This window comes from Nestor notabilis, unplaced genomic scaffold, assembly GCF_000696875.1.
Source record: "Nestor notabilis isolate BGI_N333 unplaced genomic scaffold, ASM69687v1 scaffold12817, whole genome shotgun sequence".
Taxonomy (NCBI): domain Eukaryota; kingdom Metazoa; phylum Chordata; class Aves; order Psittaciformes; family Psittacidae; genus Nestor; species Nestor notabilis.
This window is the reverse complement of record NW_009936973.1, coordinates 9826-36246: the sequence shown is the minus strand read 5'-3', so window position 1 is coordinate 36246 and position 26421 is coordinate 9826. Positions and strand designations below refer to the sequence as shown.

Sequence of the window (26421 nt, the reverse complement as noted above, 5' to 3'; positions counted from 1 at the left end):
GGAGCAAATAAGGGTTAAAGTTCTGTCGTGAAACGAGAACAACATTGATGTGCTGCCTTTTGTGTGTGTGAAGGGAAACGGGGCAGAATAAGAGTGGGGAAACAAGGATAGGGTTGTGAGTATACCTGGAATAGAGAATGGAAGCATGTGCCAGGCGAAGCAGTGCGGTAGGTGTCTTCCTCTTTGTGTGGCAGGCTTAGCCTGTGAAATCTAGGCAGCGTGCCTAGAGCAGAGTTAAAGTAGGAGAAGGATGTGAAGCTGGCTGTTTGGGGAGCAGGTGATGGTGAAATCAAGTAAACTGAGGAACAGCTGTAGAATGCTCACTGCAAAAAGGTGAAGCACAGTAAAAGCAGCTCTTGATAACAGATCAAATTCAGTGCCATGCATTGCACTTCCACCACGAGAGTGCTGAGTAAGCCTCCAAAAGGCAGGTACATTAAAACAGGGGGACTGTGGATGCTCTGGGGTATAACTGAGTCAAATCAGAGTGCTCTGTATGTCTTCCTTTGTGTTTCGTAACTTGTTCCTTCAATATTTGCAGCTTTTTGTGTTAAAAGTGCCTAATTGTTGTGTTTGGGTTATTTTACTACAGTGTGGTATGTTTTAATGAAGCACTACAGGCACTTTTAATCTTCTGGTCACTTTTCTATACAAACTTCAGGCAGATAAACCACTGAGAATTCACTGCTTCTCTCTTTCCATGTTAAGAGTAGTGATTTGGGAGGACCATTAAAAGTCACATTTTTGTGGGTGGGGTAGAGGAGGGAAGGGGAATGATTCATAGGTGCCATCAAAAGTTACTCTGCTCCAGAACTTGTGCGGTGTCAGATACAATGGGAGATTTCCTCTGGATTTACGGTGGGAGCTCTTTGACTCACAGGGTGAACTTTACAAGTTGTTTCATCCTTATTGCTTCACTTCCTCAGTGGTAAAGGTGTTGGGATATTTCTTGAGCTAATTTCTGGTAGAAATTGAAGGAAATGACAGGAATATGTGGCTTCTTTGCCTTTCAACACATCTGGTATGTGTTTAAACATCACTCTGATCGACGCATAGTTCCCCACTGTATCTAACTCCAGACAGTTCCTACAGCAAGGAGCTGCGAGTCAGCCTGCAGCTGATGGTTTGCAGTTTTACTGGATAAGAGGAAAATTCAACTGATAGTCCAAAGTCCTGGCTTGAATTGGGAGTGAGAAGCAGCAGCAGGCGGGGAGAGCTGCCAAGTGATCAGAGATGTCTTGATAACTGAAATAGTTTTTCTCTTTCATTAGACTGTATAACCAAACTGTCATGCAAAGCATTTACCTCTTAATTAAAGAAGAGTTTATAGTTGGACACAAGTCAATTTTGTTCTTCAGTCACAGGATCTCATTTCTTTGTGCTGCAGTGCATTCCTCTGGAAACAATGACATTTGCCATGAATTTATTGCTTCTTTCAAATTTGTTCACATGCAAAACTTGTTGGGAGGTAAAGAGGATGTTAGTATTATGTTTATATAACAAAACTGTGTTTTATTCTGCAGGAAGCTCTCTGGTAGCATGGTTCTAAACTCAGTGTTATGACTGCATGTCTCGGATCTCAGTGTTCTGCTCTTAGATATCTTTCAGGCAGTAAACTGAAAACAAGGGGACTGCTTGCATTTAATCTTGAAACCTAAATAGCTGGAGGGTGTCCTTGCCCATGGCAAGGGCTTAGAACTGGATGGGCTTTGAGGTCCCGTCCAACCCAAGCCATTCCAGGATTCTATGGACAGCACATTTCACTCTCCATAGCAGCAGTTCAGAGGCAGTGAGTACTGGGAAGGAATTGTGTAGTTTTCGAAACAGTAAATATGAAACCAGGAAAATAAAAATGAGTGCATGAAAATAGGCGTATTTTCTTATAAAGTGTGGTTTTCTTTAATGTAAATGCAAGTACATGTTAGTAAAGGTTTCATTTGGTGGCAAAACGTGGTATACCTACACAGAACAATATAGATTGTGTCAGTTTAACTTCCTGATTTAGGTGTGTGGAAATATGTTCAAGGGAAAAGCATTGCGTACTCTCTTCTCCCATTAACTTTACAATGGGCATATAAGTGGCTTTTTTGAGCTTCAAGTTATCTATGATGAGATTTTTCAGTGGTTCAGAAGCATTTATTATCTTGTAAATGCTTTTTGAACACTTCCCTGTGTTTTCTGGAGCTTCGTTAGGCCAGAACAAGCCAGCAAACTGGTATTTACTTGTGCAGTTGGCTATTACTGAGCATGGCAGCAAAATATTGGCTTTTGATGGGTTTTAACATGACTTATTATCTGAAACCTTCAAAAAACAAAGTCTAACTTGCGAGTAGGAATGTTGAGGAAACGTGGCTTGCGTTACTCATAAATAATGTAATGCCACCCAGTGAGGCTGCAGCTACAGAAACGAGGCAATTCAGGATTTCTGGCATAAGGAAGGAGCGCAGTTATTGAAACCAACGTTTAAATAGAATCTTCCCCATCTATTTTTTTAATCTAGAATTATTTTTTGGTAGCAAAAGGGTTTTCTTCGAGCTCCATAGGCTGGGCCTCTGAGCCCAAGCAGAGGCCAGGGGCCCTCTGAAAGGGAATCTCTTTTTTTTTTCCCCTCCATCCTCTCCATGGAGAGCTTTCTCCTGTGTGCAGGCTCCAGTCTGAGGACAGGAGCTGGTAGACAAAATCTGCCTTGTGTTACTGAGCCACAGCTTAAATAATATTTTACCTGTGAAGTCCTCTATCATGCATTCAGGGCTGCTCAGTCACCCATTCAATTAGAGATTTAGAACTGTTTTACAAGCAAAAATAAAACTATTAAGTAATCATCTGTTCGTATTTTTTGGTTTTATAACGCTGAAGCCCCAGTAGGAAAGAGGATTTTTTTTTTGCTGGAAGCGTGGTGCTGATGTCTCTCTCTGTAAAGAAAGGCTCATGTAAGGAAATCTGTGTTTTCTATTAGCATCTTGTTAGAAATCAGTATTTTGCTTCATACTGTAAGACCATCTTGCATGCCAAAAGCTTCAATTTGCTGTAAGATGGTTTGTTGAAAGTATTTGCAGGTCTCTGTGCTTCTGCTCTTTCTGCTCAGGCTTTATTCTGATGAAGGCTTCGTTTGGTTGCTAGGTAGATTCAAGCCTGTGCGTTGGATGCACGCCAGATGTGTTCTATACTGCTGGCTGCATTGCCATAGAGATTACAGTTGATTTTTGTTGTGTTTAATCTTTATTATAACATCTATAATTCCACAGAGGAACAGGATCTGATTCAGAGCTCGTTTCAACCGTTAGAGGGACTTCCATGTTGGTCTGGAATATGATCTGTTTTGAGTGGGAATTGTGGGTCTGAACACTGACAACTGCAAATCTCCGCTGGTTTCAAGCTCCGTTGGAGGAAATGGTTCTGTTGGTGGAGGTGCCACGTAGTCACACTTGAATTTAATTTCATTGCCCATATATTTTTTTTAATGTTACTCCAAACTTCAGCTCTTTGAAAAGTAGTATTGAGATGAGTTTTTCCTTCAGAATGTATTTCATAACCAATCCACTTCATTTTAGCAAATGTTTTTTACCATTTGGAAATGTTACTTTCCTCATTCAGCCCTCTAAAAGTGACAGTTCTTTTTTTTCTCTCTCTTTGGGTTTTGTTGAAATGTTAGATTCAGTCAGAGCAAAACTCTTCAAAGTATCTTCCCTCTCTCAGCAGCGAGCTACATGGCTACGGGATGTAGATCTTTGCCGTATCACTCAGCCTGGTGCGGCAGGCACAGATGACCAGCACGGATCACGTTCCTGTGTTGGGCTGGAGCAGTAACATCCCATATATGCCCATGGGAAATACTGATGTAAATCCCCTGCAAAATGCAGCAGGGAGTCAAGATACCCACTTAGAATGTGGCAGGGAGCAGTGTGTGGTCATGCTGTATACCACTGGGTACTGCTGGTGAATGGAGTAGGTGGAACATTCCTGGTTTAGTATTTGTCTGGTTTGCTGATACCTTGGAAGGGCTTTTGCTTCTACTTGTTGAGCATTCACCTGTGAGTAAAAATAAGTCTTCTGGCCTTGGCAATTGATGTTCATAATGAACCTATGAAAGGGCATCTAGAGATAGATGCCCATGAGGGTAGATTGAGATGAGCTCTTCCCTGTGAGGGTGCTGAGGCACTGGCATAGGGTACCCAGAGAAGCTGTGGCTGCCCCATCCCTGGCAGTGTTCAAGGCCAGGTTGGACACAGGGGCTTGGAGCAACCTGCTCTAGTGGAAGGTGTCCCTGCCCATGTTAGGGGGTTGGAGCTGAATGAGCTTTAAGGTCCCTCCAACCCAAACCAGGCTGGGATTCCATGGATAACTTCAGCAAATGCTATGAATGGTAATTTATAAGCTGTTGTACCTTTAGTTCCCAAAGTTCCTCATTTAGTTCCCAAAGAAGTTAATTTTTTTCTTGCCTTGTGTTATTACTGTTTTAAATGCTTAGTTAAATACTGCCTTTGCAGGTTTTTCCAGTACGTTTTGTCATGAGTAAAATTCAGAAGGTTCAAGTTATTTAGTGGTGGATCTTTTGTCTTCTCAAAACGTACTCCTTTGCTGTATAAAAGCCTTCCAAGAATCTGGAGCATCCATTTTAGTTCCTATCCGGGTATTTGCTGTTCTGTGTTATAAATCAGTTGACTTGTCAACTTTGGGGACTTTCCTTAACTGGTGTTAGGAATTAAGCGCTATTCTGGCAGGCTGAACAGGCTTGGGTTATGTTTTATCTTGGATTTTTAATAACATACTCGGCATCTGTACGTAACTAATGGCAGAGTAACACTAGTTTCTTAAACCTAAAGGAGTTTGTCCTCTAACACTTGTGGGCAACTCAGCAGCGAAGGGCTTCTCTTCTGGAGGCACCAAGAGGCTGTGCGTTCCGCTGTAACGCTTTTGCTAAGGTTTTTTGAAGCTTTAGTGACTTTGGATTTGCAATGGTTAAATAATATGAAGTAATGAGGCTGCCAGTCATAGTCTGAGCTACTTAGAATAATACTACTTTCAGTATTTTTGGTTCATGTGTTTATTTCCATTAGCTTGACACAGGACTTAGGCATGAGGTTGAGTGAGTCACTGCTGCGATACAGGAGCAGTAGCTGTCCTTGGAGAGCGTCGCTTGTTATTTATGTTTGATTGGGGTTTGAGTCACAGGTTTGAAGCAAGTGATACAGACTTTCACAATGTACAATCTGGCAATTTAGTGTATTTTGAGAGCAGGATATTCCGAGTGGGTGCTAGTGGATTTGGGCAGCGAGAGCAGAATTGAATTATGACATACTCCTGTTTTTAAGATAACTGATGCAAGGAAGCATGTGTGTCACACAAAATGATAGCAAAATCAGATGAATTCATCAAAACTATTCCTGAACAGTGTGCAGACCTGCACTTCTTACTCATTATTGGCCATTCCGTTCCTGTTTGCCAAAAGCTGGGATCTAACTTCTTCCAGGGTGAGTCGTTTCCTGAGGTGCAGCTGAACAAGGGAGGCTAAAGAAAGGCTTTGTCTCACTACTGATGTTTTCATGTTTTGCTCACTGCTGTTTTCCAAGGAGCAGAGGTTGGAGGCCTGCTCACATACTTGGCTTTGGGTAGAGCATTTCTTTTGTGACCCAAGATTTGGAAGCACCCTACCTTGTATCATGTCTCTGATCAGGATTTTGCCGCTGCGCAGTTAATCACTAGGATTCTGTTAAAGGACTGAACAACAGGATAGCATTCCCATAAAAGACCTTATCAGTTAATAAGTTCTATTTAATGCAACTTCCAGAGGAGATGGTGAGAAAGATTTCAGCCGTACTGTATTTCTTCTGCTTACATATTTTAGCAACTGGTTTTGCATTTTTCATGATTTTAACAATTAGGGTGAGGGTAGACAGGACAGACTAGACTACAGCAACCTTTTAATGTTACCTTTATTCCAGCAGTTTTGTTAGCATTTCCTACAGATATGAACTAAATATAAACCATGGTTTGTATGCCTTCGTAGTATTAAAATAAGCTATTGAGTCATTTTGTCACTCAAACATTTAGTAGTAACTTTCTGCATATGCTTATATTCTGAAAATATGTCTGGAGTAAATTGTAGAGCTGCTTTTACTCGTGTGACAGTATTAAAATGGAGAAAAAGTTGAAAAGAACAGATGCTTGGAACAAGTTCTGTGTAAGCATAGGCTGTGAGGGTGTTTTAAATGATGCTTCTTGGTTCATGTTTTTGCTTTGTGGCTCGAAGCCAAGCCCACTCAGAAGTTTTGGGTAGGTTTCTGAGTAAAGCCAGACAAATTTCCACTTAGCTTTGATGTTCACCTGTTCTCAGTACACGGTTTCCTTCAAGATAATGCAATTTTCTTTTCCAGGAATGGTAGAGATTAATCAAAAGGCAAATCAGACATTTTTACCAGCACTTGACATTTTAACTTCTCTGTGAAAATGAGGGGGCTGGAATCACTGTCTGCGTCACTGAGTAGGAGTAAAGGGGAGAACTTTTAAGTAACTTAATCGAATGCTCTATAAATCATGACATTTGTATGATGAGTAATTTTTTTTAAGCTTGGGCTACAAAGCAGTTTGCTTTTGTTGTTGTTTCTTGACTGGAAAGAGAGATTTTTAAGTGGAAATACCAAGAGACATTCTTGAAAGTGGACTATGTTTATTACCGTGTTTGGTCTTGTAAGGCAGAAGTAACCCAGAGCTGAGTATTCTCATCTAAATGGTGCAAAGTAAATTAAACAGATAACCAGAGGAGAAGGTAACATACGTATTACTAGACAGACAGGTTTAGCTGCCTTTCAAATATCCATCCCTTATTGCAGATGCTGATAGTTTCTCTAGGCAGCTATGGGAATTCGTCCCTAATTTAGAAGTAATCAAGAGTTTTACAATCCTGTATCTTAACCTGAGTCTTTCCTCTTCTGGCCAGTCAGCTTTATCAGTGCAGTTAGCCAGGAGGTGATGGGTTTACTCTTCATCCATTTGCAGCCAGCAAGGTTCAGGAATAATCTGACTTCCGAAACTAAGCTAATGATGACAGTGAAATGTTTATCACAAACAACGTGCTTCAGTCTGGAATGGCTTCTGTATTTTCTTTTATTCTGCACAACGTTGTTATTACTGGGGTGTTCAGAAGAGATCTGTAAAACGTTCTGTGTTTTAATGGCTTTCCACAAGAGTAAAGTGTTACAAGGAAAAGCAAGCTTGGTTTTGTGTGTTTGGGAAATCTGATTTTCTTCATGCTAATCTGAATCTGAGCTGAAACTCGTCGGTAAGAACGCAGTCTAGATGTGGGTGGAGGCTCAAGGAGTTAAAATAGGCAAGTGTTTGGAATTTAATAGGTTATCATGCTGCTTGATGTGTGCTGTTTGATACAGGTGATTTTCCCTTCTTCCAGTGTGCTGGCTCTGGTGTCTTCCTGGTTGTCCAGTGCATTGGTTCAGGGAATTGCTTAAGACTGAAAAAGGGAAGTACATTAGTAAGCTCAATGGGATACAAGTACGTGTACCTGCAAATGCAAGGAGCCTTATGTATTTTTAAACTGCTGAAATGTAAGCAGGCAGTACCTGTGCGACACAGCTTCTCCGTTGTGCGTCTCTCCTAAGCAGTGCCGGTTTTGTCTTCCACAGGACCCGTCGGGGCCCAGCCCCTCCTCATGGTGCCCAGGCGTCCCGGCTATGGCACCATGGGCAAACCCATTAAACTGCTGGCCAACTGCTTCCAAGTTGAAATCCCAAAGATTGATGTCTACCTCTATGAGGTGGATATCAAACCAGATAAGTGTCCTCGGAGGGTGAACAGGTAAGAAGATGGAATTTGTCTTGGAAGTTTTATTGAAATATTTAAGCAACAAACTGGTTTTCCCTTTGTTCACAGATATTTCATGCAATCAGGATGTTTGAAATGGTCAGACTTGGTTTGAGCTCCACCTATGTCCTGTCTCTAGTGTTAGAGCATTCCATATAGCCCATTGTATCTCATTTTCATGTGTGCTATGTATGAGGGTCAGTTAAATCCCATGCTAGGCTACTTTGTCTCGATTGCTGGTTAAATGGAGAGAATATTGTCGTATCTGTATCTCTGATCATTTAGTGATCCAACAAACTGTATTTATTGAGGGGTGGGTTGCTGGTACAGCTGTTTATATATGGTCTTTGTGTATTTTGTCTTAAACCTTATAAATTTTGGGAGCCAGAGAATCGTTCTTAGAAAGAGGAGTTAAGTGAAAACCTGACATTGGAGCTGTAGTATTTCTTGCTTTTTTAAAGATTACAACATTTCGTACTTCCTGTATTTCTTCTCTGCATTGAACAGTGTTTTTAGGAGGAGTTACTTCTTAATCTCTTGTGAAATCTGTTTCATCAGTGAAAGTTCAGGGTAGCTGAAAAGCAGCTTTTTCTTCTTTCATCTGTAACTTTTTATTTTACATTATAACAATAGCACGTCACGTGGGCCCGATTCTGCCGGGTGACGTTTTCTCCCCTGCATACTGCAGTTATGAAGGCTGTACAAATACCTGTGTTAAGGATTCATTAAAAGGAGATTAATAAATTGCTAAAATTGGGGTAGAATAGTTCTGCGTGAATTAATACTTAATGTAATCCTACAGTTATCAAAGATTAATTTATTACTGTATTGTTAAATGAAGAATGCTTGTGAAGCCATGCTCATCGGGACACAAGGAGAATATCAACTGCTCTAAACTTACCGATTTGTGTGTCTGATTCTTTTCTAGTGTGATCTTGTAATGAAGATCAGTGTCATTTCACTTACAATCAGTTATCTAAACCCATTTTTTTGTCTGTTTATGGCAATGCTTGATTAAAGTAGTCCGAGGGAGACAAAGCTCTAAGAATACTGGTAGCTCCAGCAATTGCAGTCTGTGAATTTGTAGTTAGTTGTTTCCATAACAGTGGGAGAAAGTACAGATGTTTGAGGGGGGAAAAAAAAAAGCATTTGAAATAAGTTGTTTTAAAATGACATCTCAATTTTATTTAAAGTATATAGGAAAAAAAAAAAATCCCTCTGTGGTGCCATTTGTAGGGTGATTTCCAGCTCGCTTCCAAACCCAGAACTGCTGTTTGTCACAGCTTGCTTTAGATGGTTATGCTTTAGATAAAGCCTGTGTCTCCTGAAGTTTTTGATTCATGTGGAGAGAGGCAGAAGCATTTGGTTTGAGTTTGTAAAGTAACTCTGAAATGCTTGGTGTTCCTGCTCACCTAAATAATGGTCATTTGCTGAAGAGCATGTCTGCAGCTGATAAATACCTTTTGTGAGTCTCGAATTGAGATTCTAACTGTTGCTTTAGGCTTTTGTTAGGTTGTGTGAAAGTTGGTTGTTTCCCAGAAGTGCTTTTTATAGGCTAGAGTTAGTTTTAAGTGCTTTTTGAGGTTTAGTATTCTTAAATGTAGTTGCTAATAGGTGTAGTTCAGATGCATATGTAAATTTGTCCAGAAGCTCATCAACTTTCTATCCTACCAATACCACTGTCTTCCTTATTCATGTTATCAACTGGCAGAAGCAGTCATCTGGTTTTTGTCAAGGTAGACTGAGAAAACTACTTGAATGCAGGCAGCAAACCTATTGTTTTCTTTATTGCCATTAACTTATACTAAAGTTAAGTTAGGAGAATCTATAATTGTGTGCAAACTTGATCAGGCTTTTACTTGATTTTGAAGTAAAAACTCACATTAAGGATTTGAAACGAAGACATTTTTTAGGGTACCTCAGTTTTATATACAATGTAGGCAGAATTCATAACTTCTTAATGTAAGAGCAGAAGAACATTACTAGGTAGACATTACAATTTACTGCTGCCCTGAACTGGCAGAGCTTGCAGTTGTCAGTTTGTACTGGTTTTTCATAATAATATCTTGTGGTTTTCTCCCAAGGTAAGTGTGTCCTTGTTTTCTATAATAAAGGTTATATGAAGGTTTCAGTTCTAGGACTTTCTGAAATCATTTCAGTAACAATATTTTCCAGTATTTGAGCATTTGTGTTGATTCTGATTCTATTCTTTAGTGTTTATCTGTGATTTTAGTTGAAGTATGTGAAGCCCCTTTTTGAAGCACCAGTGGGAGTTCTATAATTCACTTGAGTAATCTGTTTGTTGAAATTACTTCAGCCAAACACAGGGGGTGTGGGAGCCGGTTCCAGTCTGATACTTCTTTGAAAACATCTTCAATGTAAATATCAACTTTTCCAGGGAGGTGGTGGACTCAATGGTGCAGCATTTTAAAGTGACAATATTTGGGGACCGTAGACCAGTTTATGATGGGAAAAGAAGCCTCTATACAGCCAATCCACTGCCTGTGGCCACTACTGGGGTAAGAACTAGAAAAAAAAAAAAGATATTTGTAATAGCTGCATAGAAAAGAAAAAGAAACAAACCCAACTTCCAGTATTGCTTAGTTCAGGAAAACTGGAATTGACTTACAGCATCTGTATTGAAATGGAGTCCTTCTGATGTATTTCCTGCAACTTCCTATGTATGTAATAGCTGCTTTCAGAGAGAATTTAGGAGCCTCTTTCTACAACAAAATCCATCAAATACTCAGTTTTACAGATTGTAACACATTATCTTACAAAGTACTATTAAAAATATCAAACCACAGTTTCTCTGGGGTGAAGAGGTCTCTGATTCAAGATGGCAAAAAGTTACATGATCCTCTTCTGCTTGGTGAGGACCCACTTCTCTTTGTTTTGTGCATTTGATAACATACTTTTAACAAATGTGCTGTGTCCTAAATATCTGAGGTTTTGAGTCTCTGGCCCAGTTATGGAACGCGTGGAATCTCAAGGCCATCAGGCTCGGATTAAACAGCTGCCTTTTTTTCCCTCCTCCCACACCCAGGTGGATTTGGATGTGACATTACCAGGAGAAGGCGGAAAAGATCGTCCCTTCAAAGTGTCAATAAAGTTTGTTTCTCGGGTGAGCTGGCACTTGCTGCATGAAGTTTTGACAGGAAGAACCTTGCCTGAGCCTCTGGAACTAGACAAACCTATCAGCACTAACCCTGTTCATGCTGTCGATGTGGTGCTACGACACCTACCCTCCATGAAGTAGGTTCACTGTCTTCCTGCAGTCTGTCTTTACCTGAAGTATCCCCACTGGGAGACCTTCATCCCTGTTTCTTCACAGGTGAAAAGACAAAAACGATCATTCCTCTTATGCAGCACAGCTGGTTAGCTGAACTGACTGAGGGGGTTGAAGCCAATTACGTACAAGTGTGTGTTTCTGTAGACATTTAAACTTCAGAGCAGGTGATGCATTTGAACAGCTCAAGAAATAGGAGACACTTATAATAGGCCTTAATTGAAATACTGAGGGGTTGTAGCACTGCTTTCATGTTCTCTGTTCAACTCGAGCCAAGTGTGGTGTACTTGGTGGCAGTGACTGTCTGAAAGCACAAGTCTTGAATTCATCCATAACACCCATCAATGGTGCATGCTTCTCATGTTTTAAATACACAGTTGAGACTAGATACCTGTCCTAACAAAGTCTGTTATTCTTTATCTCAGAACCCTGAAACATTAGAGAAGGCCAAGTTAATTTTACTTTACTTGGTCAGTGAAGGTTACTTTTAAAGCTCAGTTGCTGGCTTCACCTCCCACAATCCTGGGGGAAACAGCAAAGGTGTTAATGAGGCGTGAAGGTTCCTTAGCAGCTGTTTTCTGAGAGAGAAGCAGGAGTTTCCCTGTTTCTTTGTTTCCACCATAGTTATTGCATTTCTCAGAGTACATTTGAAATGCTTTCTAGTAAAACATGTAAAATGAGATTTGAGGGTCAGTCCAGTGTATACAGTGCTATTGTACAAAATCTGCTGTGATGGACGTTATACTTTCTTGAAGTGGAAGATCAGAAAGGGTAAGTTAACTTTGTTCTTGCTTTGTTGTAAAAACTGAAAGTGGTTGCTAAAACCAGTAAATGTTTTGTCTAAATTTAAAACCACTGCAACAGCAACAGAAGCATTTGAAGTGTATCATTTAAACTTGGTTCTTGGCACAGATTTCTGGTGCACAGAATCCCCCCCTCTCCCCTCCCCAAAAAAATAACAATGCTGCATAGTCTAATCGTTATTATAGAATTTTTTGTTTGGAAAGCAATAGCATGACCGTGTGCTTGTCTCTTTCACCAGGTATACCCCTGTGGGCCGCTCCTTTTTCTCAGCTCCAGAAGGCTATGATCACCCCTTGGGTGGGGGTAGGGAGGTCTGGTTTGGATTCCATCAGTCTGTTCGGCCTGCCATGTGGAAGATGATGCTCAATATTGATGGTAAGTAGGGATTCAGGGTTAGGAATAAAGATAATAATGACCATGCCCTTAAGAATAAAAATGATCTCAGTCATTTTGCTTGAGTTAGTGGTACCACGTTTCCATGTGGTGATAACTTTTGGTGCCGTCTGTGCAGAGAGGGATTTAGTAACCAGAAGCCACCTTCTACACTGATTTCTTGATTCATACTGTAGATAATAAAGGGCTAAAGAAGCTTGGAGGTATTTTGCTAGAACTTAGAATAAGAAAACCTTCAGACTTTAACTGCATTATACACAAGGGGTTTTCACTTGAAAAATCCATGTCTCGCTGCTGAGTTGGGAGATTTAGTAGCTGCTGCTTGTAATATCTTATAAAACACAACATAACTGTGAAGTCAACCTATTGCAGAAGTTGTAATGATAGTAGTAGAGTGAGATTGTAATAATGAAGTGTATGTATTCCTACACTGGCTTCCCGTTCAGCCGCTTCAGACCAGACCTGTATGGCAAAGGCTACCTGGAGATCCCAGTCTTTTATTTTGGATTTCTCATCATGTCAGCAATGGCAGAAATGTACCTGCCATATTAAGAAAAACAATAATCCTGAAATCCTATGTAGGAAGGAAAAGCCTGGCATAGCTCATTTTCCTACCAAATGTCTGTATTGCTGCATCCACAGTGGTTCAGGCCAGTTGCTTAAGATGTGTCTCCATGCAGCTGCCCGTGGTAGGTGTTGTTCAATACTTGCAAGAAAACTCTGTAAACTTTATCACAAACACTTTTGTGAATCGGGCTAATTGAGAAGGGCTTTCTTATGCAAACTCAGATCTGCTTTGCTCCACTTTATTAAGTCCCAGATGAATGCATCTGAGATCAACTGGTGCGTGTGTCAGGCTCCCTGGCTCTCTAAGAGCTCTGAGTCTATTTAGTTGCTAAACCCCTATTGAAAAATGTCAGCGTTTGAGATGCAGGTGCTGCCTAAAGTTTTCTCTAATTCACATTCTGTTCTCGCTGTCTGTTTGAAATGCTTTATAAACCCAAGGTAAATAGTCTGTCTTTTTTGCATGAGGCTAAGCATTCTGTCAGGTTGCGCTTAGCATCTGTCTTGGAGCGTAACAACATGTTGCAGGTGATACTGAGCTTTCACGCTGAAAAATTCCAAGTCCATGTGTTCTGGTTTACTTCAGTTGTGGATGATACTCATGTGACTTCATAGCTCTTATAAAATTGCCTTTCAATCAGCAGCGATAGTGTAGCTATTGTTTGAAAAGGGATGCAGAAATCTTACCTGTCTGAGAAATAACCAGTACCAGTATCTGTGTGCTAGGGACTGCGATAACTACAATTCAGGTGGGACAAGAGTATTGATTTACATCAGCTTATTACTTTCTGTGAAGCGTGTGTCGCACCAGCGTTAGAAAGCATAGCAGTCACTCTTGCAGTAGAAACGTTTCAGTCCGTTCTGTGAATGAGAAACTTCAGACCTTTGTAAGCTGTGGTTTATGGAGCACTGGCTTCGTGTTGTGGTTTGAGGCTGTGAAGATTACCTTCAAATCCCATTGCTTGAGTTTTGGCTTAGTTGTTTAACTTGTACGAGGTTCTCTGCAGAATGTGTTTGTGTCACTCGTGTTGCTGTGGGAGACAAACCACACGCTGCCAGTGGCTGGAGTGGAAGCTGTTGGTGTTCATTCAGTAATCGGCATCCGGAGGTGTGGGCCGGGTGCATCATGTAAAGTTGGCAGCCTCCTTAAGTGACACATGTCTGAAGAATGTTTTGTGTATCAGTGCAGAGATGTGGTGGTTTTGGGGCATGAGATCTGGAAAACTCATAAAATGCTTGTCAAATATTTCTTTTCTGTTGTTGCCATTTAAAGTTTTAAAAGTGCAGAGCAGTTTGCTTGTGTTTGAGCTGTATCTAGTGCCACCTCACCTTTCCTACCAAAAGGTATGGTTTCAATTGCTTGTCGCTTTGTCAAGCAGATCGTTTATGGTCTTCCGTCCATGGAATGAATCAACTATCCTGTTCAGAAACAGTATATTGTCACTTAATGTGTCATTAGTATGCAGGGAGGGTAAGAGATTTCAGTAGATCAACAGTTGCGCTCGCCACTACACTAACGTAATTGATGTGTAGTCAAAATAGTGCTCATGTTCCTACCAAATATTGTTTTAGTAATTTAGCAGACAAAATTATATTGCATATTGAATAATCTTAGCTTTTCATGTTAAGTCTTCAGCAGAGAGACGTTAATACTGTCTCTGCTTGCAGCTCCATACAGAGTTGAAAGAGAACATCTCTCTGGGGCATTGTAGTTCTCTAGAAATAAATGTTATCTGGGGAAAAAGCCTTTCAAAACCTTGAAACACAAAGTGGTTGCGGAATGACTGTGCTGGAGACTGATTCACTGTGGGCCCCACGCTGGCTGTTGTATACTTAGTTGTTGGAAGGCTTGCTAATCTGTTTAAGAAAGTGTGCTGCACGTTTGCTTGAGGGTCACGTGGAATTTTAAAAAGCACTCATTTATATACTGCTTCACAACATTCTCACTTGGGCTTCTTGACACAGAATGTTTTGTTCTTTTTAGTTTCTGCCACTGCCTTCTACAAAGCACAACCTGTAATTCAGTTTATGTGTGAAGTTCTTGACATTCATAATATTGATGAACAACCAAGACCTCTGACTGATTCTCATCGGGTAAAATTCACCAAAGAGATAAAGGGTGAGTAGAAAAGGATCTGTTCTTTCCCAGGTAACACAATCAGGCTAATTCTAAGGGGTTAGTTTTAACTGGAAACCTGGTTAGCATGCATCAGAAGAGCCCTGGAACTGCCAGGAAAACTGCAGTATGCCCTGTCTGTGGTTCTTATCCTGAATGAAACAATGCAGCTCTGCAGAGAGACTGAAAATGCTGTATGTTCCCAGTGGCTTTAAGAGGGCAAGAGAAAGCGTGTTGTTTATTGCCTGGGTAGAGGTAAGTGCTCCTGCCTTGCTGGATGACCAACCTTATATAAGCGAGGGTCACTGAGGCCACAGTTGTGTTGTGCTGTAGATCTCCTGCTGTTTAAATGCCAAGGCAATGAGAAAATTGATTTCCAAGCTAACATCATTGATTCTTTGAAAGAACTGATTGCTTTATGGAAAAACAAGTACCACTTGCTAACTTGCAGCTGAGGGCCAAATTGCATTCCAGAGAAAATGCATAAGCTGCTGGTTTGAATAGTTTCACTCCGTATATGCTACTTTATTTTGAATTTTCCCATGTCCTTTTGTTCCAGTGTAATTTGCAGAGAGAAAAGCCTTGAAAGACCCTAGCTCTCCAGAGCTCCGCTCTTAAATACTTGTGTTACTTGATGCAAGATTAGATTCTATTGAAATACTAGGCAGCAAAAAAGTAAATTTTAACTTAGAAATAATTAACTTGGAAATAGAACAGTCATTGGGGGGGGAAAAATAATTATTTGTAGTTGTCCTCACATGCCTCCTTTTTACATCTGTCCATCTGTCTTCATTCTGGAGAATGAGAAGCTGTCTCTGCTTGATCTTGGATGCCTCAGACACTGTGTTACCATAGTCACAAAACCTTGAGAGGTTACCTTTGCTGTCAATATTTGGTTTTACTACTCTAGTATCTGGGAACTCCAGCCAAGATGTGATCTTCATAGTGAAACAAACCCTGCATTAAAGACTTGGTGGTCTGTGAGCAGCATTGTGAGAGGGTAGTGCCTTCTGTAGAGTCACAGCAGATTAAAGACAGAGCAGTGAATGGATTCCAGATAGCTCTGCATTTGCAACCCTCTTTTCCTTGGCCACACTGCTTCATGGTGTCTTTTTTTGTGTTTTCTCTTCATGCTCTATCAGGGCAGTGGTAGTTTATTTTTCATTATGCCATCCTCTAATGCTGGTGTTAATGCTGCAATAAGTGTTGTCAGGAATCAATGAAATACAGTTGATATGTCTTTGGGATGTCTGTGTCCCTGGTAAGCTAAACACAGTATCTGCTTTCTGGTGCTTAGGGACCTGATTTGATGTGGGGTATTCAATCCATTGCCCACAATCCACATGAGCCTCAACAGGACAAGTCATCCAGCTGCTTTCTCAAAAGCCTTTACTAGGGGACCATAGGTTGAATCTTCTGGGTAACAAGGCTTTGTTTTCAACTGCCTTCTCTTCTGTGGGCTGGGGAAAGACATAACAGTGTGTCAGTGCTATGCAGCACTTGTGTGATAAGCTCAGCACTCCCAGCAGATGTTGAGTCTACTTGCTGTGTATAGTACAGACAGTGCATGCCCAGTCAATAGAAATAGGCACTGAAAGTCTCTTGAAGCTGCCACTGTTGCTGCTCTTATTATCGTGGATAGAGAGAGATAAGCCTGGCGGGCCTCTGGTATGCAGGCTGAGTGCTTTTAGACGAGATCTTCAGCTGCTCAAAAGCTGAAGTTAAACTTGGTCAGTGAAATTAAAGGAAATTACAGGCTGAATGAGGACACAAAGTTGGGGGAATGAACAATAAGGTAGAAATCTGGTTTTGCCCTTTTAATTTCAGTTATATGGGAACTGCTAGTTTTAAGAGACATACAGCATTGAGAATGAGAACAAAAGAAGATGGTGAAAACTGTGTCTGTGTTTGAGATTAGTCACATGCCTGTTAAATGAAGTTGCTGCAAGAAATTTGGATGACATTGAATGTTAAATGTTACACATTATGATTTGGTTTTGAGGATAACATCTGATTAGTCAGAAATCAATTAATAATGAAAGTAAAATGCTTAGAGGACATAATTTCTCCTGTTGTGCCATTTGACGCTGACTATCAAAGCTGTTAGAACATGTTGTATTATGTGAAACCTTGTCCCCTGTGGAGATTTTTGTGTGGTTATGACATTTTTTTTAATGCTACTTTTATGCAGGTCTAAAGGTAGAAGTGACTCACTGTGGAACGATGAGAAGGAAATACCGTGTTTGTAATGTAACAAGAAGGCCTGCAAGTCATCAAACGTAAGACACTTCTTGTCAGAGCATAAGATGGGTGATAACACTGAATGTGTAACAGGACCTAGTATTTTGTGAATTTGGGGGGTGTTGATATTTGCCAACTAAGATTTCTGTACATTTTATTAAAATGTATGTCTTTTCAGCTTTCCTTTACAGTTAGAAAATGGCCAGACAGTGGAGAGAACAGTAGCACAGTATTTCAGAGAGAAATACAACCTCCAGCTGAAATACCCTCATCTTCCCTGCCTACAAGTGGGACAAGAACAGAAACACACCTACCTGCCTTTAGAAGTAATGAACTTAGTCTGATAAATCAGCTTGTTGTTGGTAGGCTCTATCCAAGAGATTAAGAAGTTGTGTGTTTGCAGCAGAAGCATGTTTCAATATTTACATGCTCATTCTTCTGTTTCACTGAAGGCTTCTTTAGTGTTTTAAAGTAAGACTATGCAGTTGATTATACACATTGGGATATGTTTCATAGTGACAGTGTTGTGTATTGACGTTATGTTGGGATCGGTTTCTAAGAGCTCCTAATATGTATTGACACTTCTGACTTCCCTTTCAGGTATGTAATATTGTAGCTGGCCAGCGGTGTATCAAGAAGCTGACAGACAATCAAACATCCACTATGATAAAGGCCACAGCGAGATCTGCTCCAGATAGGCAGGAGGAAATAAGCAGATTGGTTAGTTCTTTACTTTCAGTTTGGTGCGATACCGCTCACGAAATGACACTGGACTAGCTAACATGAATGCCAAAGCTTCTGATATGACCAACCTCGTCTTTGCATTCCTTCTAGTCCTTAAGTTAATAGATCTTAACTACTTTTTAAAATAGGGTTTATTTAAAATAGCTTGCAACAGTAGCCCTTTTTTTCTGATGGTAGAATACTTTTATAAACGGATAGCTCTCATTGGAAACAATCTGGTTTTAAGCTGACAAATTAACCATAATTTTTCCATTAAATAAGGCTGTTCTGGAAAATACAGAAGACCTGAATGTGCAGTAATAGAATAAATTAATATGATTCGTCTTGGGGGGTTTGCTTGTCTAAAGGAGGATGCTTTTTGATCTATCCTGTGAGTAAACAAAATGCTTTTGAATGGGCATGCTACAAATGAGCACTTGAGTAACATAAAGGAAAGAAGAAAATACCTTATCCAATATATCATATCTCATGGTATTAATTATTTTGACTGGAAATAGGTTGATGGTGTTAAGCAGTTAAATCTGAGCCTTGTTCAGCGAGGGGGGGAATGGTTGTAGAACCCTTCCGCAGCAATCCTGTTTGTCTTTTGTCTGTTACATGTATTGTAAGTAGATACTTCTGTACCATGGAAAAACTCTTCTTTTAGGTGAGAAGTGCGAATTATGATGCAGACCCATTTGTCCAAGAGTTCCAGTTCAAAGTCCGGGATGAGATGGCCCATGTGACGGGGCGCGTGCTCCCAGCTCCGATGCTGCAGTACGGAGGACGGGTGAGGTTTTCGCTTTTTCTTTTGTTTCTCTTTTGAAGAGTGATTTCCTGTGCACGTTGACTATTTTAGTCACTTCAGTTGCATTGTGCCATACAGGGAGCAGAGTTTGAATGGTAGAACTTCTTTTTTGTTATACTGAAACTGAACACACATAAGGCTTTTTCCTCTTTCACTCACTTGAACATCTGTTGCTTTTGTTTCCACAGAATCGAACAGTGGCAACCCCAAGCCATGGGGTATGGGACATGCGAGGGAAGCAGTTTCACACTGGTGTTGAGATCAAAATGTGGGCTATAGCTTGCTTTGCAACACAGAGACAATGCAGAGAAGAAATACTGAAGTAAGGCATGTTGTGGTTCAGGCTTTGAACTGTTCTGTTAATGAAGCCATCTTAGTAAAAACATGAATGTAGAACTCTAATAAGTGTTTTTATCTGGTTTTAATCATCTAAGATATTAGGGAGAGAATCCATTCTGGTTTGCTTCCTTGCTGGAAGCTATAGTTAAAACACTGTATCTGAGTACACCACTGGGTTCTGGTCCTGTGATATTGTTGTGTTGTGTAGAGTTTCTTTTGGCATCTTGAATGAAGCACTAAATGTCTCTGAACTCTTTTTTGCCACATTCTGGCCCTTAAATCTGTTTGGAATTGTCTTCATTTGAGTAGCACAGTTCTTCTGTCCCCTTCTGCTTTGGTGGTTGTGTGATATTGTGAAAACTCAAAATACTTCTCATCTTCAGGGGTTTCACAGACCAGCTGCGCAAGATCTCCAAGGACGCGGGGATGCCCATCCAAGGCCAGCCCTGCTTCTGCAAATACGCCCAGGGTGCAGACAGTGTGGAGCCCATGTTTCGACACCTCAAGAACACCTATTCAGGGCTTCAGCTCATCATCGTCATCCTGCCAGGGAAAACACCAGTGTATGGTAAGGGAATGCTTTTGTCTTTACCTTCTTGGTCAAGTATTGTTCTGAGAAATCTGCTGCCCGGCAAAGTCAGAAAGAAGTGGTCTTCAGGACCATTCTTTAGACATTAGAAACCAATATTTTGTGTCCAAAACTAAAATTTAATTGGAAGCAGGTTTGAGCATGCAGATAAGTTGGTTTGCAGATTATGTACATTTAAATTACTGTGATTTAAGCTAAGATCACAACACAGCAATAATTTCAAAGGGACTCAAGTTGTATCCTGATGTTTGCTTCTCAGCGGAGGTGAAACGTGTGGGAGATACACTGTTGGGAATGGCCACACAGTGCGTTCAAGTCAAGAACGTCATAAAAACATCTCCACAGACCCTATCAAATCTGTGCCTGAAGATTAATGTTAAACTAGGAGGAATCAACAACATCCTTGTACCTCATCAACGGTAAGACTTCGTGGAGACTGATTTGGGTTTTCTTTTAACAGATCTGGTTGCATTTGCTACTTAACACCCAAAATTTAAGCATGGCAGTACCACAGTGGTGCTTAGCCAACCTCCAAATGCTAGTGTAATCATCCTGTAGAAGGATAGTTTCTACAAGAAGCTGTTTGTACCATTCACATGTAGCTCTGTGGTGTTTCTCCACTAGAATCATGCCACAGTAAATGGCAGTGTATTTTGGAATGACTGCTATGGTGGCGTGTTGAAGTTCACGTGTTGTGCATAAAGACTTCATTGTCTAGGTTTGGCCAGAGGACCTGATAAGAAGGCTTCTCCATGCAGCTTAGCTGAAAGAGAAACAAAACCCCACAGTGAGCAATAACCTTGCACCAACTGTTCATCTACAATTGTGACTTAGCCCTTTTTTCTTTTTGAAGACCTTCTGTGTTCCAGCAGCCAGTGATCTTTTTGGGAGCTGATGTCACTCACCCTCCTGCTGGAGATGGGAAGAAGCCTTCTATAGCTGCTGTAAGTTTTATTAAATTAGCATTGTTTTTTCATCTTAGGTAAATGTTAGAACAGTAAATGCAACTCATGGACCATGTCTGTGTCAGATGCCTTCCAGGGCTTATGCCAGTTCTTTGTACACATTTCCAATGTTATTAAAAGTGATGTCTTTAAAAGAACTTGATACTTCAGACTTTTCTTACCTTGATTTGAAAACTAAAAAGCTAAAATGGCAGTCATATTAAATAACATGCTTCTGCAGGTTCTAAAGGCAATAATGCAGCTTTGTGATGTTAGTTAATAGCACCTTTGAATTTTTAAAGAAGATAATTGTCATTAAAGGCCTAGTTTGGCAGCAATAGTTTTGATAATTCTTACCTTTTGTGTTGGTACAGTTCAGGAGGTCAAGGTGATGGTTGGATTCTTGGTCAGTATCTTCCTGTTTTGCCCCCTTGGTATTTTACTTGCCATTGATGGCAGACTCCAGTTCTACAGATTCATTTTGAGGTGCTTGGAGGGCAAGTTTTATACCTGTTTTCAGAAAGTGTTAAACCTGTATCTACTAGAAGTTCCAGTTAAACAAGGTTATTCCTTTAACATAAACATCTTCTACTTGACAATCACTCTTCTTGGCTTTCTGGCTATTCTAATGGGTATAGATTTGGTCTTGAAGCCTTTCCTCACGTTATCTTCCCCTGAAGGTTGTAGGTAGTATGGATGCTCATCCAAGCCGGTACTGTGCCACAGTGAGAGTTCAGCGGCCCCGGCAGGAGATCATCCAGGACCTAGCCTCCATGGTGAGAGAGCTCCTCATCCAGTTCTACAAGTCAACACGGTTCAAGCCCACACGTATCATCTTCTATAGGGACGGGGTCTCTGAAGGACAGTTTCGACAGGTTGGTTCATTTGTGGGTTTCTTCAAGGACTTTGTTACTACAGAACGACTCCAGTTCTTGTATTTGAATAGCTGTACTGTTTGAGTTGCTTACATTTACACAGAGATACCACAAAATAATTGAGGCTTAAGGAGAGAATTTCTTAAGCGTGTTGGGTAAGAAAAGTTGCAGCTTCTTTCCTGTCTGGGAAGGAGAGGTCTTAGAACTTGGGAAAGTGTATTTCAAAGTACTTCCTAAGATTGCTAACTGTGTGGCAAAGTTGCACTTAGTGTTAACTAAAAACTGTTTATTTGGTGTTGTGTGTAGAATACAATGGAAAGAAAGCCTAAACTATTCTGTTCTTGTGCTTGTAGGTTTTGTATTATGAACTGCTAGCCATTAGAGAAGCCTGCATCAGTTTGGAGAAGGATTACCAGCCTGGAATAACCTATATTGTGGTGCAGAAGCGACATCATACACGATTGTTCTGTGCTGACAGAACAGAAAGGGTAATCATTGCCCTCTCTCGTAGCCTTATGTGAAAAGCTTGATGTCAAGCACTTATGCTGCTGGAGAAAACGTTAGCATGGGCTTTTCTGAGTCTGAATGTCTTTGCATTCAGGGAAGATGTTGAATTGATAAGCACAAAATGCAGCCTGAAACTGAAAAATTATTGACCTTACATACGTTAAAAAACCAAAACACACAAAACCCATCATCCCCATCAGGCTTTGTCAAGTTGCCCTCGTCTGTCAGTGAACTATGGCTAATGTGTGTGTGACTAACTAGAACCAAGTCTGCAGCAATTGTAAGAGAAGAAAATACAAAAGGATGGAACCCTTAACTTTTCTGTTCCTCTGAGTGAGTCAGTCCAAACTGGAGCTGACAATTCTAAGTACGAATGTACGGCAGCTCTTCTGCCTTTCTGAGATTGAAGGTTCTGAAGGGCTCTAGGTGCAGTGTTCTGTGTTGAGATGGTAAGCACCACACAGTGTCCTTGTCAAACGTCCCTGGCTGCTCTGTTGACACATTGCAAACTGTATTGAGGAAGCTTATTCCTGGAACCCTTGCGTGGGTTGAATAGAAAGTTGTATTTTTAATCATGGTGAGATGTATAAACAGTTGTTAGCTGTGCTTCTTAACAAAACCTTTTCTCTAGGTTGGACGAAGTGGCAATATTCCAGCTGGAACAACTGTAGATACAGACATTACACATCCATATGAGTTTGATTTTTACCTCTGTAGCCATGCTGGAATACAGGTATGGTTGTTTCTTTGTAAGTGAATGTGAATTTAGAACATGTTTTTCTCCATTTCATGACACTTGTGTCTACAGACAGTTATTTAGTAGGGAAATGTCATTTAGCTCAGTTATATGTGAGATACCATAGTACTGTGGGACTAATGGTATTACTTGCTTAAGAGGAGGCCTCTGCTATACCTTTAAAACTTGCTCTGATGGTAAGTGGTGCCTTTTAAAGTTTTAGAGGTTACTTTATTTTGTCCTTTTATTTCTGAAAATAAAACTTTCTACTTTTATGATTTATAGCCACGATGAAATTAACATTGAGTCAAGTTTTCAGATGTAAACCATTTGAAAGACTGAAGGCAGTGTTTATTTGCTGACTAAATGCACACTGGTGAATTACAGGCTGTGGAATTAAATCCAACAGTGTGGTGCTATTGCCAGCAGTACACTGGAGAGTCCACTTAGTGACAAATTGTATTAGGATATGGCTTAAAAATGGAAAAAAACCCCAAACCCTGAGGAATTATGAAGAGTGAAAAGCAGCAGTTATTTCTCTGGGAAATGTGTCTTGGTGAGAAACAGTTTTAATTGAAGGTAGTTAAGAGCTGGTGTAATCATGGTTTAGTCATGTTGGTAGCAGGTTTTAGTCGTTGAGGGTTATCTAGAATGCATGTGTTTTTTCCCAGGCAAGAATAATTGGGGTAACATAGTCATGTAAATGTTAGACTTCTTATTCATCTTTATACACATATTCAGGGCTGACACAAGACTGAATTTTCTGTGGCTGCTGTTACACTAGATAGCCTGGCTCTTTCTGAACTTAAACATCTGACTTGGAAAAACCAGATAAGTGAATTGATGTTCCCTTCTTCTTAGGGTACCAGCCGTCCCTCACACTATCATGTTTTGTGGGATGATAACTGTTTTACTGCAGATGAACTCCAGCTGCTGACTTACCAGCTCTGCCACACGTATGTGCGCTGTACACGATCAGTTTCTATACCTGCACCAGCGTATTATGCTCACCTGGTAGCATTCAGAGCACGATACCATCTTGTGGACAAAGAACATGACAGGTAAATGAAAACATGTGCTGGAGGTTTTGTCCCTGTTGGTCTTTGCTCCATTGTCAGGCATAAAGCCATCTGACTACAGGTAATTACTGCTTGTTCTGCAGTTAATCTTTGTTACCTCTAGGACTACTCTTAAGGTACCCATTCCTGACAGCTGCTGCTCAGGATGAGACAAGAGCGGGTAGGTGGATTCAAGTGAAAAACATTTAGAATAAAAGAATGAAGTTTAGTTTAATGAAGAATTCTGTTATTACTTTAATGTGGTCTGAAGGAACAAGCCACGCATCTAGGGGTTTTTTTGCTTTATAATTAGAGCAGGTATGAATGAAGCACGTTAAGTACCTTCCACTTACCTACCTCCTCTTTGTACAGCAGAAGTATTTTATAAGCTTCAAGCCATCAGTATATTTGTAATAGGCTTATTTTCAGATGAACAAAATGAGCAGCTAACGTAAAGGGGTATGTCAAAAGCCTTGAGGTTGCTGGGTGAATAAAGCAGACTTTGCTCAGTATCCAGTTCTGCGACTGTTGCCGTGTTGCTCACCTAAAGCAGAGGTGTGAAGGCAGCTTTTTGATCTGAATTAATATGATTCACTGCTTGTCTTTGTCTCGTTCTGTGGCAGTGCTGAAGGAAGCCATGTTTCAGGACAAAGCAACGGGAGAGACCCGCAGGCCCTCGCGAAGGCTGTACAAATTCACCAGGACACCTTACGCACGATGTACTTCGCTTAAATCGATAGACCAGGAGCATACTCACTGAAAGGAAGAACTGAACAATTAAGCCACATACAATGTATGTTTCCAGTGGGGTTGGTTTAGGGGGTGTGCCTCCGATCGTGCTGAAGTTGACGCTGTGTAGGGGCGAGAGGCTAAACCCTTAAATTGACACAAGGAAGATTGTTTACTTCATCGAGGAACACAGCACTATTATGCAATATGAAACCAGCCAACTGCTTTTTTGGTGCGGGCTCCTGTAGGCAGCACCACCATCATTTTTTAGTTTCTTTTCTTTTTTGAATTTCTCGTAGTTTAACCCTCTTAAAATGCCTTTACCTCAAGTTGCTCGGCAGCACAACTGCAAAAAAAAAAAAAAAGAATAATAAGAAAATTGATGGTGTAATTTAAAAAAGCAAAACACCTCGAGGATCAATCACAAGGATTGTTTGGGAAGGGAAGTGTGCAAAAAAAACCCTCCAAAAAAACGAGATTTGTCCCCCCACTGCATTGAGGAATCTTTCAGTGTTGCCATCAAGCATTCGAATGTCAACATATCCAAGTACATTTGAATGTACATCACTAACCAGAAAAAATTGATGGGGGGGAAGATGTTTTGCACACTAACCCAGCAATTTGAACATAGTTTAGCCAACTGCTGCCTTTGTGTCTTTCTTCACAGCTTTGGAGTTCTTAGCTCCAATAGTTCCCTTCTTAAAAGCAAACAAAGCTAGTGGTATTATGTGCAGGCAGTAGTGATCCGAACTTGTCTTGCTCCCTGGTGAATTTACTAAAGCTGCTGTTCTACCTAGTCCAAAAGTTTCAATTATTTTCTATCTGGCAAGTCAAATGTGGTGAAGCTTCACGTGAGATCCAGTGTCCCAAGTTTTATGGGATGACATCTAGTAAACACCAGAACTGAAACTTTAGAGCTGAGGTCTTTTTGGGGAAAAAAAAAGTAATGCTAGTTTACTTGCTGCCTCTCACACCTTAATGTGATTTCATATGTATGTGTTTTTGAAGTTTAGCTTCCTTTTGTTTCTTTTATATTTATTAGAGTAATAATAATGCTTTAATTTAATTATTACAGAACATATGGTCAACATCAACTTTTATTTTTTAGAAATGTAACCATGTTTATTTTTGAAAGAAACTGACAACTTGTTTTGCTATCTTTTAGTGCAATAAGCGTTCTAAAGGAAAACTGTGTCCATTGAGCTGTACTAAAGCAGTGTTTGTACCACTAACAGTGGAAGAATGGACACCTCCATGCTTTTAAAAGGACAAAGTAAAAGCCTTAATTTTGAAAGGAAAGTTTTTGTAGTCAGAAGGAACCTCGAATTTTCCTTTTTTAAATCAAAAAAATAGCAAAAATGCTTCTAGAACTCTGCAAGCTTTACTTGTCACTGCAGTATTTTGATTTAACAAAGGAATTGGCCATATTTTTGGCTTTGAAATGTGGAGGATATTTGGATTAAATGAAAAGAGTTTTTTATTGAGATCTAAGTTTTTACATGCTTGGTTAAATCTATTTGACATCAGTAAAATGTCTGGAATTAATAAAAGTTTTTAGGCTTTTTTCCTCTTTGATAATGACTTTCCTTTTAAAATTAAGTTATTGGTAACTTCATTTCACTTTGCAAATAAAGAGGGCTGGGATAGTTCTAACATGTTAAATCACTGAAATGTGAAACAAATTAACGGGACTCTTTCATTCCACTTTAAAGGTAAAACAATTTAAGATGTCAGAGACAAGCATTTATTCAACGAGGGGACTGGGGAGTTTTGCACTTTGTAAACTCGTGAACTGCATTTTTGACTGTTTTTATTTGCACTGGTTCATAGTATATATACTGCAGATCATTTGTATGGGCATTGCTGTTATCCCAGCCCTTCTGAACTCCAC

The 26421-nt window shown here is 40.2% G+C and overlaps 1 protein-coding gene across 2 annotated transcripts; it reads left to right on the top strand.

Annotated features, from left to right (window-relative positions):
* Window positions 1-7640: 7640 nt before the first annotated feature.
* Window positions 7641-26074, top strand: AGO3 (argonaute RISC catalytic component 3). 2 transcript variants are annotated; one of them, XM_010018608.1, is made up of 18 exons: window positions 7641-7809; window positions 10214-10334; window positions 10862-11070; window positions 12147-12283; window positions 14850-14984; window positions 17173-17260; window positions 17401-17548; window positions 17823-17942; window positions 18613-18735; window positions 18942-19075; window positions 19476-19660; window positions 19941-20100; window positions 20535-20625; window positions 21306-21500; window positions 21854-21988; window positions 22639-22740; window positions 23605-23804; window positions 24425-26074. In XM_010018608.1, the coding sequence occupies exons 1-18, from the start codon at window positions 7664-7666 to the stop codon at window positions 24531-24533; spliced, it is 2538 nt and encodes an 845-aa protein (XP_010016910.1). In that variant the 5' UTR covers window positions 7641-7663; the 3' UTR covers window positions 24534-26074. The 2 variants fall into 2 exon arrangements, with proteins under 2 accessions (XP_010016910.1, XP_010016911.1); XM_010018609.1 differs by lacking the exon at window positions 22639-22740 and having other exon boundaries at window positions 7661-7809; window positions 24425-24924.
* Window positions 26075-26421: the final 347 nt, after the last annotated feature.